The sequence below is a fragment of the Macaca thibetana genome, chromosome 2, assembly GCF_024542745.1.
Source record: "Macaca thibetana thibetana isolate TM-01 chromosome 2, ASM2454274v1, whole genome shotgun sequence".
Taxonomy (NCBI): Eukaryota; Metazoa; Chordata; class Mammalia; order Primates; family Cercopithecidae; genus Macaca; species Macaca thibetana.
The window spans coordinates 138,014,640-138,029,850 of NC_065579.1; the positions used below are offsets into that span (position 1 = coordinate 138,014,640).

The 15,211-nt window shown below is 41.1% G+C and overlaps 2 protein-coding genes and 1 long non-coding RNA gene across 3 annotated transcripts in view; 2 read left to right on the plus strand and 1 right to left on the minus strand.

The window, feature by feature from the left end:
- LMCD1 (LIM and cysteine rich domains 1) overlaps nucleotides 1-15,211 on the plus strand; it is an 808,038-nt gene that overhangs the window by 633,348 nt on the left and 159,479 nt on the right. The window lies entirely within an intron of this gene.
- Nucleotides 1-15,211, minus strand: part of LOC126947686 (uncharacterized) — a 182,575-nt gene that overhangs the window by 75,081 nt on the left and 92,283 nt on the right. The window lies entirely within an intron of this gene.
- LOC126947682 (uncharacterized) lies at nucleotides 7,297-13,827 on the plus strand. The gene is made up of 2 exons (XM_050778593.1): nucleotides 7,297-7,862; nucleotides 13,228-13,827. Exons 1-2 carry the CDS (start codon nucleotides 7,494-7,496, stop codon nucleotides 13,825-13,827), a joined length of 969 nt encoding a protein of 322 aa, XP_050634550.1. The 5' UTR covers nucleotides 7,297-7,493.

Below are 15,211 nucleotides of genomic sequence, written 5' to 3' on the forward strand. Positions count from 1 at the left end.
GGCACCAAGTATGTGGTAATTTGTTATAGCAACCATTGAAAATAAATACAGATTTGGTGACTGCCTCAATACATTTCTAAAAATGTAGAAATAGCTTTAGAATTGAGTAGAGGTTTAGAAATGAGTAGAGGTTGAAAGAATTTAGAGACCCATGATAAAAAAAATAGCCTAGATTTCTTTCAGTAGACTGTTGGTAGTAATATAAGCATTAACAGCACAGTTGCTGAGGCCCCAGACAGAAGTGGGAAACATGTTATTGGAAACTAGAGGTAAGATGGCCCTTGTTAAGTAGTGGCTGACTGCCAGACTGAATTGAACCCTACAGTTATGTGGAAAGCATGAATTGTAAGTGGTGAACATGGATATTTAACTCAGATTTTCAAATAAGGTGTCAAAAATGCAGCCTGGTTTCTTCTTGCCATTTATAGCAAAATATGTAAGGAAAGAGATAAAATGAGAGAATAACTGTTAAGCAAAAAGGTACCAGGACTTGATTACTTGGGAAATTCTCAACCTATCCAGTTTCCAAAAGATGCTAAAATTAGGAGATTCACTGTTGAGAAATCATGTTCTAGACAGTCAAGGGCATGACTGGACAATTTTGGTTGTGTTAGAGATTAGACATGTGACTCACAGATCCCCTTAGCTATCTCAGTAGAAGCCAGGAAAAGAGATGGGATTCTCCAGAAAATATTTGTGCAGGATTCCCTTATCTAAAGGCATGAATCCCTGTAACATACATGGGAGACCCACAGGCTTTTTAGAGTGTTATATCAGCAGAAACACAGCCAGGTTGAACCAAAAGGGACAGAGAGAACAAAATGAAAGGATGCTATAAGACTCCCAAAATTCTACAGGTAGGAAACAAGCTCACAATATTATCAACCAGTTCTACCTCAAGCAAAAGGAAGAATGACTCCCAGGGTGGAGCCTCAGGCTGAGAAGGCAGAGTCACAAGACAAAGACAGATCATTTCTAAGCCTCTGTGAAACTTGTCCTGCTGGATTTTCCATTGTTCATAATCAACTACTCTTTTTCCCCTTTCTATTCTCCTTTTTGCAATGGAAATGCCTATAGCTGTTACACTATGCCTGTCCCACTATTGTGTTTTGGAAGCAGAGAACATATCCTCTAGTTTCACAGGTCCACAGATGGAGAGGAAATTTTCCTCATGATGTAGCATATAGAGAGTGTTTCCTATCTCTGATTTAGATGATGAGATTTGGGACTTTTGAACTGATGATATTTAGATGAAGTTTTGGACTGGAGTTGATGCTGTAATGGGATGAGACCTGGGAATGTTGGTTGAATGCATTTTGTGTATGGAATGGATGTGAATCTTTGAGGATGTGAATCTCAAAGGGTAGACTGTAGTAAACTGAATAATTCCCCCTGCCAAATAAAACCCAAACAATATCCTCATTCAAATCCTTGCAACTTGTAAATGTTTTCTCATATGGTAAAAAGGGAGGAGTTTGCAGATATAGTTGATTAAGGACCTTGAGGTGGAGAGATTATCCTGAATTATCCAAATGGGCTCTAAATGCAATCACAAGTATTAGTTTAAAAAAGGAGTTAGTGAGAGATTTACCATGGAGAAGACAATGTGAAGATGAAACAGAGAAAGAGAGATTTGAAGATGCTACAACTGCTGGTCTTGAAAGTGGAGAAGGAAGCCATGAACCAAACAATGCAATGAATGCAGCTCTAGGAACTAGAAAAGTAAAGAATGAATTCTTTTCTAGGGGCTTCAGAGGGAGTACAGCCCTGCCAATGCCTTGATTGGGCACCATAAGAGTTAGTTTGAATCCACTGCCTCCATAAGAAAGGAGGCCAAAATTATAACTTATGAGAGAATACATTTTTTTGAGCCTCTAAGTTTGTTGCAATTTGTTACAGTTGCCATAGAAAACTAATAAAGAACTAAAAGGGTCCATAACCTGTGAGAACAAAACAATGAAGAAGAAAGGCATATACTACAATGGAAAGGGAGTTAAACCAGGAATTAAACACCCCAGGCATCCTCAAGTCCAGACATTGCCTCTTATAATTATGATAATTATGTGACCTTGAACAAGACACAATGTCAGAGGCTCCTTCTCTTACCTGTAAAATGGGATGATAATACCTGACACACTTTATTCCCTTGGTTGTTTTGAATTTAAATAGAAAATAAATAGCATTATTAGTGTTTTATAAATTTAAAAGTGCAAATAAAATGTATAATGGTTATTTTTAATAGATAAACCATCCAAAACTTTATCACTCAATTATTAAGTACTACAAATACAGGTTACCTGGACTTTTTATTTTAAAAATATAGAACAATCAAACCCACAGAATTCACTTGTTAGAACATGGAGCTTGAGAATTCAGCTAATAGAAACTTGAGTTTTATAGAAAGGACTGATTGATTTTCTTCATTCAAAGCCAAGAATTTCAACCACCTAGGCAAGCCCATCTGCTAATTCTAAGCTAAATGTGCTTATCTACAAAAGACTAGACACAATATGTCACATCTAACAGGCATGATAAAATGATTCTTAAAGAAAAATAAGTTACTTTGAGAAATGAAACCCTTGAAATGACACCATCACTGTTCAAAACATTTGCAGAATGCTTCTTTGAGAATTCTTTTTCAAAGCCAATTTCATAGCCACACAAACAAACAACAATTCACTAGCAATTCAAACTCAGCCTTTGATTTGGCTCCAAACTGGCATCTCCCAGCATAATTTCCCACCTTATTCACAAGACTTGGTTCTCAAAGTGTTTAGGGTCTTTTCAAAAATGAAATCTATTCTCAAAGAAACAAGACTTGCTAATATCCAAATTGTTCTTAAAAATAATAATAACAGTTAAGAGGGTTCCAAACAAGAGTGTTCCCAACAATAGCACATCACTCCAGTGAGTTTCTACTTCCTTGAGGGACTAACTGTGGGGAGATGTGCTCATTGCCCTGTACAAACAAGCAGAAGACTCTGGCAGGAAGGACTTGGGTGCCAGAGACTGACCTGGGTTAAAATCCAGCTCCATCACTCACCTGCTAGGTGACCTTGGGCAAATGATTTACCTTCTCTATACTTCTGTTTCCTCCCCTCAAAATAAAGATATTATCTCAGGGGACCATATTATGTACTGTCCAATCCAGTGCACTTTGGAAAGAAAAAAGGTGTCTTTTACTAAGACAGTTATGTACCACATAATGACATTTCAATTAACTGTGGAGTGCACATACAATGGTGATCCCATAAGATTATAATGGAGCAAAAAAATTCCTATCACCTAGTGACACAGTAGCCTTTGTGACGTTGTAGTGAAACACATTACTCACATGTTAGTGAAAGTTCTGTAAACAAACTTACTACCCTTACTTTTTATTGTTACTTTAGAGTATACTCCTTCTACTTATTAAAAAAAAAAAAAAGTCAACTGTAAAGCTGCCTCAGGCAGGTCCTTCAGATGGCATTCCAGAAGAAGGCATTGTGATCCTACGAGATGATGGCTCCATGCGTCTTACCGCCCCGGAGACCTCTCAGTGGGTAAGAGGCAGAGGTGAAAGACAGTGATATTGATGATTCTGACTCTGCAGGCCTAGATAAATGTGTGTCCTTGTGTCTTACGTTTAAACAAAATTTTCAAAGGAGAAAAACATTTTTAATTTAAAAATGGAAAAAAGCTTACAGAATGAGGATATAAAGAAAATATTTTTGTACAGATGTACAATGTGTTTGTGTTTTAAGTATTATTACAAAAAAGTCTGAAAGTTGAAAAAGTTAAAGAGTTTATAAAGTCAGCACACCAACATGGCACAAGTATACATATGTAACAAACCTGCACGTTATGCACATGTACCCTACAACTTAAAGTATAATAATAATAAATAAATTTAAAAAAAAAAGAGTTTATAAAGTCAAACAGTTGCAATAAATCGAGATTAGTTTATTATGGAAGAAAGAAAAATACTTTTTCTTTTTTTCTAGTGTGGCCTAAGTGTACCGTGGCCGTAAAGTCTCTAGTAGTGCACAGTCGTGTCCTAGGCCTTCACGTTCACTCACCACTCACTCACTGACTCACCCAGGGCAACTTTCAGCCCTGCAAGCTCCATTCATGGTACATGCTCCAGTACAATCACATGCTGTACAGGTTTATTGCTTAGGAGCAATAGGCTATACCATCTAGCCTAGGTGTGGTGTAGTAGGCTACACCACCTAGGTTTGTGTAAGTACACTCTATGATGTTCGCACAACAATGAAATCACCTAATGAGGATGCATTTCTCAGAAGGTATCCCCGTCATTATGTGACACATGACTATACTTGCATCAGGACAGTAAGCACAGGCTGCGATTGGCACATGAAAACCAGGATGCCTGGTGATCCTAACACCCCACTTTCTTAAGGGTGTTTGTGAAGATTAAGTAACATAATGGGTCCACAGGGTGTGATTAAGAGGTAACCCTACATAATTTATACCAGGCTAAAAAGCAAAAAGTCATAGCCCTTGTCGGTGATGCCTGTCTACTCCATTGGGCCTTGCTTTGAAAATCCTTTTGTTTACAAATACATGCAGATCTGGCAGCTTGCCAGGTCTGGTATGATAAACAGGTGTGCATTTACACAGACACAGTCCTCCCTCTCACCCGGTGGCACTACCACAGAGTGGCAGCTTTCCCTTTGAACCCAGCCAGGAAGGTGGCAGCTCAAGGCCCATTTATCATTTGCTCTGCATCCAAGGCACTGGCCATAGAGTGAGGTTTTCAGGCGTGTGACAGGCTCAGCATAGACACGTGGCTCTCAAGGGATGGAACCTTCTCAAGAGAAGTAAACGAAGCCCAAGCACATCCATATATCCGACAGCGGACAGGTGCCCACACTTCCACATTTCACCTTGGCAGGAAGCAACAGCATTACAATAATATAAGCTCCTATTTACTGTAAGCTAAGTACTTCACTAGGCTCTCTGTGTTTTTCTGATACCAAATACATCGTTCCAACACAAATTCTCATATTCTGTGACACCAATTGTGTAACAATTCAATTCAATTCTGACACTATTCCAAGTTAGCACAGACCCCATGGGTTAAGGACTCTGTCCTGCAAAACTGGGCCCACTGCAGATGCTGGCCGGAAATTGGGTCCCCAGACCACCTTCACTTTGGCCCAGCAGACAACAAGTTCAGGGGTTCCCAGAATCACTCTTTGGGTTTGATAACTCGCTAGAACAACTCACAGAACTCAGGACAGTGCCATGTTTACTGTTACAGTGTATGATAAAGGATACGAATGAACAGCCAGATAGTGAGGTCTGAGAGTGTTTCAGATGCAGGCACTTTTGTTCCCATGGAGTTGGGATGAGCTACCTTCCCAGCACACGGATGTGTTCACCAACTTGGAAGAACCCTCAAACCTCAAAAGCCTCTCCACTTCAAAAACCTGCTTGGCACACAGTCTTCCCCACCTAAGTCAAGGGCTACATTTTCCTACTTGGTGCAGCCCAGAAGTCACTAAGTCTTTCTTTCTCTTTCTTTCATATTACCAACTCATCAGTGCTCCCAATGGGTCTACTTTTTAGATATAGAGAGCCATTGGCAAGACATAGTAGCTCATGCCTGTAATCCCAGAACTTTGGGAGGCCAAGACAGGAAGATGGCTTGAACTCAGGAATTTCACACCAGCCTAGACAACACAGCAAAACCTCCTATCTACTGAAAAAAAAAAAAAAAAGATAGCCTGGCATGGCAGTGCATGCCTGTGGTCCCAGCTGTTTGGGAGGTTGAAGTGAGAGGATCGCTTGCATCTAGGAGATAGAGGCTGCAGTGAGCTATGATTGTGCCACTACTCTCCAGCCTGGGTGACAGAGTGAGATCCTGTCTCAAACGAAAACAAAACAGTATTGAAGATATAGAGAGGCAATTACTCCCCACTCCCTACCACTACCAGGGTGGTCCATTCCTCATCGTCTCCCAACTGAATCTTTGCAACAGCCCCCTAAATGGCCTCCCTGCATCTACCCGTTGTCTCCATCATCCTTTTCACAACACAGCAGCCAGAGCAATCTAGTGAAAGCATGGGGCAGAACTCCCTCTCAGCAGCCCCTATCTCACTTGGGGTCAAAGCCAATGACCTCATGATTCCCCTCTGCCCATCTCATCTCATCCCACAGCCCTGTTCACCCTTCTGCATAACACCGCCCTCCCTGAGCTTCCTAAAACACACCAGGCCACACTTGCCTTGAGACCTCTGCATCCTCCGTTCCTCTGCTTGCAAGGCTCTTCCCCAGCTATTCCTGTGTCTTCCTCCCCACCTCCTTTAGTTCTCTGACCGCCCATTACAAATAGTAACACTTTCCACCGTGTCCCCACCCCATCCCAGCACTCCCGAACCCCCCTTCTCTGGATTATTCTGCTCATCAGACTTATAGCCATCTAGCATATATTCTTATTTGTTTACTGTTTAATGTAAAGTTCAAAGAAATAAGAATTGTTGGAGTCTCTGCTTTATCCTTTGTGATCAGATCAGTGTCTGTCTTGTAGAGGCACTTAATAAATATTTGTTGAAAAAAAAAGGAAGAAAGGAGGGAAGGAAAGGGAAGAAGGAAGTGGAAGTAGGAGTGAGGAAGAGATCTTATCAAGGAAATGTTGTAACCAACCAAGTATGTGGGAGAGGGGAAAGGGATATCCCAGCTTGAATCCACACTTTGTCCACCTCTGGTTTGTCTGGCCAACTGCTGCCAGATGTTGAGGTGGGACAGCCAGAAGTCCAAGGGAATGACAGGCTGAGAAATCTCCTGGGAGGAGGACATTCCAACAGGAATCAGGCATATGGTTTGACCCAGCCTCAGAGTCTAGCGGTCAGAGTGGCAGGTTGTGCCCAAATGAAGCAGGCTGTCTCTCACTCTAACGTGTCCCAAGTTTAGCTCCATGAACTCACAGCTTAGCACCCTAGAGAGGGAGAAAACTGAAAGATCTGATTCACTCTTTGGAGCATAAGCATTATGAGACTGGACCCCACTTGGGTGCCAAGTTCGGTGTAAAAAGATCCTATGCTACATCCTGTGTTTGTGCAGCTTTCTCCACACTTCGCAAAAGCAAGGCTGACACCCAGTTTGGCAACAGAGGAAGCACTCAGGCCTGGCTGCAGAGGAAGAGAGAGAGTTGGTGGCAGAAATGGCAACTGGGCCCATCAGGGGATTCAGTCTTTTATGGACATATTGGTAACCACAGTAGAAGATAAAAGAAAGAGAAAGTCCAGGCGTGGTGGCTCACACCTGTAATTCCAGCACTTTGGTGTCCGGAGCTGCGCGCCCCGGCCATAGCGAATAATAATTGACGATTGACGCCTGAGCTAAATACATTTCCATTCTATACCTCCTCCGTAGTTCTACCTTCTTCCCCTGTACTATTATTCCATAAAAGATGGCGCTCTTCCTGCTTCTTCTTCACCCATTTTTCCCACGTCTGCAAAGAGATTATTTGACAGCGCAGGCGCAACATGACGTCTGACCGAAGAAACCGAAACCTACCTGGCCACGCCCACTGCGGAGAGATCATCACCGCCCTAGCCCAACCCCTGCCCCTCCTAACATGTAAAAAGCATTGTATTGCCGCCAATAAACGAGACTTGATCAGGATACTGTCTTGTCTCCATTTCTCGTGTCTCTTGCTCCCCAAATTCCCACCCCCTCTTTCAGGGCCTACTTTGACGATCCCGCGGGCCGGGACACGTGGCGCCCAAACGTGGGGCCTGGAAACGAGGGACTCCGTGAGGAAGAGGACGCGAAAGACCGGTCGATCGTTAACAAAGACAAAAGGAATTAAACTCCTCCGATCACCGCGGGAACCTGCCGCGTCAGAATCAAAGGTAAGTGACGCGTCCGAAATAGGACAAGAATTAAGTCAACATCAAATCTATGTAGGACAATTAAAAGAGGCTTTAAAGATACGAAGAGTAAAGGTTAAAGGTAATGATTTGTTTAAATTTTTTAATTTTGTAAAAGATACTTGCCCTTGGTTTCCACAGGAAGGAACTATTGATATTAAAAGATGGCGTAGAGTAGGGGATTGTTTTCAAGATTATTATAATACTTTTGGCCCAGAAAAAATTCCTGTGACCGCCTTCTCTTATTGGAATCTCATTAAAGAGTTAATAGATAAAAAGGAGGTCGATCCACAAGTCATGGCTGCGGTCACTCAGACAGAACATATTTTAAAGGTTAGCTCCCGTTCTAACCTCACAAAGCCTCCGCAAGATACGGAGGAGGATCTCATTTCCCTTGAAAGCGATAATGAGGAAATCAAGTCCCCTTCAGTAACAGATAACGAAATGCTCCACAAAAATAAAATGAAAAAATACCCAGTTTTACAAACACTTCAAAAAGAGGAGAAAACTAATAAGCTTGAACAATCAGACATAAATTGGGATGATTTAGAGGAAGAGGCGGCTAAATATCATAACCCTGATTTGCCTCCCTTTACTACATGCCCGCCCCCATATAATAAGACACATAATAAGGCTTCTGCGCCCATTGTTATGGCAGCAATAGATCCCAAAGAAGAATTAAAACAAAAGATAGCTCAACTAGAAGAACAAATTAAACTTGAAAAGTTACATCAATCATTGATAATTAGGCTCCAAAAACTAAAAACAGGAAATGAGAAAATACCTAACTCAGATGTTATGGAGAGTTCCCCCCGCCCACCCCAGTGGCCTGGACAACATGTTCCAAGAGGGGGGTTAGTTGCTAGCCGATACAGAGAAGACTCCTCCCCCAAAGACGTTTTTCCGGTCACTGAAACCACAGATGGGCAAGGACAGGCTTGGAGACATCATACTGGGTTTGATTTTACTATTATAAAAGAGTTAAAAACTGCTGCCTCTCAGTATGGGGCTACTGCTCCATATACTCTTGCTATAGTAGAATCTGTAGCCGATAATTGGCTCACCCCTACGGACTGGAATACCTTAGTTAGAGCAGTTCTTTCTGGGGGAGATCACTTAATTTGGAAGTCAAAGTTTTTTGAAAATTGTAAAGACACAGCTAAAAGAAATCAACAGGCAGGAAACGGCTGGGATTTTGATATGTTAACTGGTTCAGGCAACTATGCAGACACTGAGGCCCAAATGCAATACGATCCTGGATTGTTCTCACAAATCCAGGCTGCTGCTACAAAAGCCTGGAGGAAACTCCCCGTTAAAAGAGATCCAGGGGCCTCACTCACAGCAGTTAAACAAAGACCCGATGAGCCATTTTCAGACTTTGTACATAGACTTATGACCACGGCAGGTAAAATCTTTGGAAATGCGAAAACGGGTGTAGATTACGTTAAACAGTTAGCTTATAAAAACGCCAACCCCGCCTGCCAAGCAGCAATCAGGCCTTATCGAAAGAAAACAGATTTAACAGGATATATTCGCCTTTGTTCAGATATTGGGCCCTCATACCAACAAGGTCTAACAATGGCTGCCGCCTTCAGCGGTCAAACAGTAAGAGACTTCCTCACTAACAAAGGTAAAGATAAAGGGGGATGTTTTAAATGCGGTAAAAGAAAACACTTCGCAAAAGATTGCCATAAAAACCAAAATAAAAATCCAGAAACAAAAGTTCCAGGTCTTTGCCCACGGTGTAAGAGAGGAAGGCACTGGGCAAACGAATGTAAATCTAAAACTGATAATCAAGGAAATCCCTTATCGCCCCGGCAGGGAAACGGAGTGAGGGGCCAGCCCCAGGCCCCGAAACAAGCATATGGGGCAGTCAGCTTTGTTCCAGCCAGCAACAACAATCCATTTCAAAACTTAGTAGAGCAACCCCAGGAAGTGCAAGACTGAACCTCAGTTCCACCTCCCACACAGTACTAACACCTGAAATGGGACCGCAAGCCTTAAATACAGGAATATATGGGCCTTTACCACCTAACACTTTTGGACTACTCTTAGGAAGAAGTAGTGTCACTATGAAAGGTCTACAAGTCCTCCCTGAAGTTATTGATAATGATTATGAAGGAGAAATTAAAATCATGGCTAGAGCCATTGATAGCATTATTACTGTCCCTCAAGGAGTTAGAATAGCTCAGTTAATTCTGCTACCCTTAGTTAAAACAGATAATAATATCCAACATTCTAACAGAAATACCAAAGGTTTTAGATCATCAGATATATATTGGGTGCAACCAATTACAAATCAAAAACCCTCTCTAACCTTATGGTTAGATGGTAAGGCATTTACTGGGCTAATAGACACAGGGGCCGATGTAACTATCATTAAACAAAAAGATTGGCCCACTACGGAGACTTTAACTCACTTGAGAGGAATTGGACAAAGCAGTAATCCTAAACAAAGTTCCAAATACCTAACATAAACAGATAAAAAAAAACAGTTCAGGCCTCATTAAGCCATTTATCATCCCTCACCTACCTGTTAACCTTTGGGGGCGAGACCTACTCTCTCAAATGAAAATTATAATGTGCAGTCCAAATAATATAGTCACTGCACAAATGTTAACTCAGGAATACACCCCTGGCAAAGGTCTTGAAAAAAAAGAAAACGGTATTTCACAACCCATACCGGTCTCAGGACAACTTGATAAAAAGGGGTTTGGAAATTTTTAGCTCAGGCCACTGACATACCTGCACCCCAAAGGTGCGCTGACCCCATTACTTGGAAGTCAGATAAGCCCGTTTGGGTTGATCAGTGGCCTTTACTTAATGATAAGCTAAGTGCTGCCCAACAGTTAGTGCAGAAACAACTAGTAACAAGACATATTACAGAAAGTAATGCCCCCTGGAATACACCTATTTTTGTTATTAAGAAAAAGTCCGGCAAATAGAGACTCTTACAAGATTTAAGGGCAGTAAATATCACTATGGTCCTTATGGGTGCCTTACAACCAGGATTGCCCTCACCAGTTGCGATTCCTCAAAAATATTTTAAAATCATTATTGACCTTAAAGACTGCTTTTTTACAATTCCCCTTCATCCTGCTGACCAAAAAAGATTTGCCTTTAGTCTTCCATCTACTAATTTTAGGCAGCCAATAAAACGTTATCAATGGAGAGTCTTACCTCAGGATATGGCCAATAGTCCTACCTTATGTCAAAAATATATAGCCACTGCTATAGAGCCAGTCAAAAAAACATAGACACAAATGTATATTATACATTATATGGATGACATTTTAATAGCCAGAGAAATTGGCGAACAAGTTTTACAGTGTTTTGCCCAACTCAAACAAGAGTTAACAACAGCCAGACTGCAAATAGCCCCAGAAAAAATACAACTACAAAATCCATACACCTATCTTGGTTTTCAAATTAATGGACCCAAAATCATTAATCAAAAGGCTGTCATACGTTGTGATCATTTAAAAACCTTAAATGATTTCCAAAAATTACTAGGAGACATAAATTGGCTTCAACCATATTTAAAACTTACCACAAGAAAGTTAAAACCTCTTTTCGATATTTTAAAAGGAGACTCTAATCCAAAATCCCCCAGGTCCATTACAAAAGAAGCATTAACGGCACTTCAACAGGTAGAAAATGCCATCGCAACACAATTTGTTACTAGTATTGATTATTCTCGGCCATTAATATTCATTATCTTTAACACAACGATAACCCCTACGGGGTTATTCTAACAAAACAATCCCATTATGTGGGTACACCTGCCTTCCTCTCCAAAAAAGGTTTTGTTGCCTTATTATGATGCCATAGCTCATCTCATTATCCTAGGAAGAGACAACAGTAAAAAATACTTTGGAATAGAACCCTCTACTATTATACAACCCTACACTCAAGCACACATCCATTGGCTATTACAAAATACAGAAGCCTAGCCAATTGCTTGCGCTTCTTACACTGGTACAATTAACAACCATTACCCACCTAACAAACTCATTCAATTTTACAAGCTTCATACATTTGTATTTCCTCATATTACCAGTAAAGAACCTCTCAATGACGCATTACTAATTTTCACTAATAGGTCTTCCACAGTTCTCGCTGCTTACACCTACAATAGTACAATTGTCAAATTTCAAACCACTTATACATCAACTCAGCTAGTTAAATTACAAGCCATAATTGCAGCATTATCAGCTTTCCCTTGTCAGCCACTTAATATTTACACTGACAGCGCCTACCTAGCTCATTCAATACCCCTCTTAGAAACTGTGCCTCAAATTAAACATATTTCAGATACAACTAACCTATTTCTACAATGTCAACAACTTATTCAAAAAAGGACTACTCCCTTTTCCCTTAGACATATTAAAGCACATTCAGAATTACCAAGACCTTTAGCACAAAGTAATTCAACAGCTGACATGGCGACAAAAACCATAGCCACAGTCACTACAGACAATTTACAACAAGCACAAAAAACACATGCCCTACATCATTTAAACGCCCAAACCTTAAGACTTATGTTCAAACTTACCAGAAAACAAGCTCGACAAATAGTTAAACAATGTGCCAACTACATAACGTGTTTACCCGTTCCCCATCTAGGAGTTAACCCTCAAGGACTCATCCCCAACGAAATTGGGCAAATAGACGTTACACATCACTTAGAATTTGGTCAACTAAAATATATTCATATATGCATAGACACTTATAGTGGGTTCATCATTGCAACTCTCCAAACAAAAGAAGCCACCAAACATGTCATAGCTCATTTATTACATTGCTTTTCCATCTTAAGAATACCTAAACAAATCAAGACAAATAATGGCCCTGGTTACATAGCCAAAACCTTCTTACAATTCTGCAATACTCTCCAAATTAAACATACCACAGGCATTCCCTACAATCCCCAAGGACAAAGTATAGTAGAAAGGGCCCATCTGTCATTAAAAACTACTATCAAAAAATTAAAAGGGGGGAGCTGGTACCCCGTGAGGGGTACCCCCAGAAACATACTCAATCATGCCCTCTTTATCCTTAATTTTTTAAATTTGGACTGTCACGGAAAGTCTGCTGCCGACCGTTTCTGGCATCCTGAATCTCAAAAACAGTTTGCAATGGTGAAATGGAAAGATCCACTTGATAATTCATGGCACGGCCCTGATCCAGTTTTAATTTGGGGAAGAGGCTCAGTATGTATCTTCTCACAAAAAAATGATGCAGCCAGATGGCTGCCTGAGAGATTGGTAAGACAAATAAATCATAACCATCGTCAATCCAGGGAAGATAAATCTCCCTGAGAAGTTTCTTCCTTTTTGTTTTTCAGAAAATGAAGCCTAACATAAAATTCCTTTGGAAAACAATCATTTTGTATAACATAGTGACAGTCTATACAGGTTTTGATGACCCTCGTAAAGCAATCAAACTAATACGAAAACAACACAGCCAGCCTTGTGACTGCAGCGGAGGACAAGTATCCGAACCTCCGTCAGACAGAATCTTCCAAGTGACTTGCTCGGGCAAGACAGCTTACTTAATGCCAAACCAGTTATGGAAATGTAAGTCTACCCCAAGGGACACCTCACCTAGCGGGCCACTCCAAGAATGCCCCTGTAGCTCTTTCCAGTCTTCTATACATAGCTCCTGTTATACCTCATATCGACAATGCAAATCAGGCAATAAAACATACTATACGGCCACGTTACTAAAAACACAAACTGGAGGTACCAATGACGTGCAAGTATTAGGATCCACCAATAAACTTGTACAATCTCCTTGTAACGACCAAAAAGGACAGCCTGTTTGTTGGAGCACTACCGCCCCCATCCACATCTCTGATGGAGGGGGTCCATTAGATACTGCTAGAATTAAAACTGTTCAGAAAAAGTTAGAAAAAATTCATAAGGCCCTATATCCTGAACTTTGATATCACCCTTTGGCCCTGCCTAAAGTTAGAGATAATTTTATGCTTGATGCTCAGACTTTTGATATCCTTAATGCCACTTACAATTTACTCCAAATGTCCAATACAAGCCTTGCCCATGATTGCTGGCTTTGTCTAAATATGGGTCCCCCTACTCCTCTAGCTATACCTAATCTTTTATTATCCTATGTCAATTACTCGTGTGAGTCCTTGGTCAATAACTCCTGTCCTATTATCTCCCCCCTCTTAGTTCAACCAATGACGTTTTCTAATTCTTCTTGCCTCTTTTCACCGTCATATAATAGCACTGAAGAAATCGATCTAGGTTACGTTATATTCAACAACTGCACCTCCATAATCAATGCCACCAGCCCTTTGTGTGCTGTAAATGGCCCGGTTTTTGTCTGTGGAAACAACATGGCATATACTTATCTACCCACAAATTGGACAGGGCTTTGTGTTCTGGCCACTCTTCTCCCCAATATTGATATCATCCCTGGAGATGAACCTGTCCCCATCCCTGCTATTGAACATTTTTTATATAGGCCAAAACGAGCCATACAATTCATTCCTTTGTTGGCTGGACTAGAAATCACCACTGCATTTACAACAGGGGCTACAGGCCTAGGAGTCTCATTAACCCAATATACCAAATTATCCAATCAATTAATTTCCGATGTACAAACCTTATCTAGTACTATACAGGATCTACAAGATCAAGTAAACTCATTAGCTGAAGTAGTTCTCCAAAATAGAAGAGGTCTAGACTTACTAACAGCAGAACAGGGAGAGATCGGTTTGGCCCTACAGGAAAAATGTTGTTTTTACGCTAACAAATCCGGAATCGTCAGAAATAAAATAAAGACTTTACAAGAAGAACTGGAAAAACGCAGAAAAGACCTAGCCGCCAATCCATTGTAGACTGGACTCGATGGACTTCTCCCCTATCTCCTGCCTTTTCTTGGTCCCTTACTTACTCTTCTACTCTTCCTCACTCTCGGGCCTATAATTCTTAATAAGCTTATGGCATTCGTCAAGCAACAAATTGAGGCCTTCCAGGCCAAACCTATACAGGTCCATTATCATCGCCTTGAGATGTCTGAAAACGGTGAGTCTTATTTGCCCTAATGAGACCACCTCCCCTGTGAGCTGAACTAGACAGTCAATGATGGGTAAGAGGACACTATCTCCATCAGAGCCTAAGACAGGAGGGCCGCCTTTGCTGCTGCCTTATCCCATGACGGGCTTAGAAGGTGGGGATAAGTTGACCCAACCTAAGACAGGCGCAGTTCCCAAAGAGTCATTCCTCATCATAAAACAATAAAAAGGGGTACCTGTCCGGAGCTGCGCGCCCCGGCCATAGCGAATAATAATTGATGATTGACGC

Excerpts from the sequence above, each read along its gene's own strand:
- LOC126947682 (XM_050778593.1), top strand. The coding sequence starts at position 7,494 with ATGACGTCTGACCGAAGAAACCGAAACCTACCTGGCCACGCCCACTGC. Across the intron at positions 7,863-13,227 it reads CTGCCGCGTCAGAATCAAAG|AAAATGAAGCCTAACATAAA; the intron begins GTAAGTGACGCG and ends TTTGTTTTTCAG.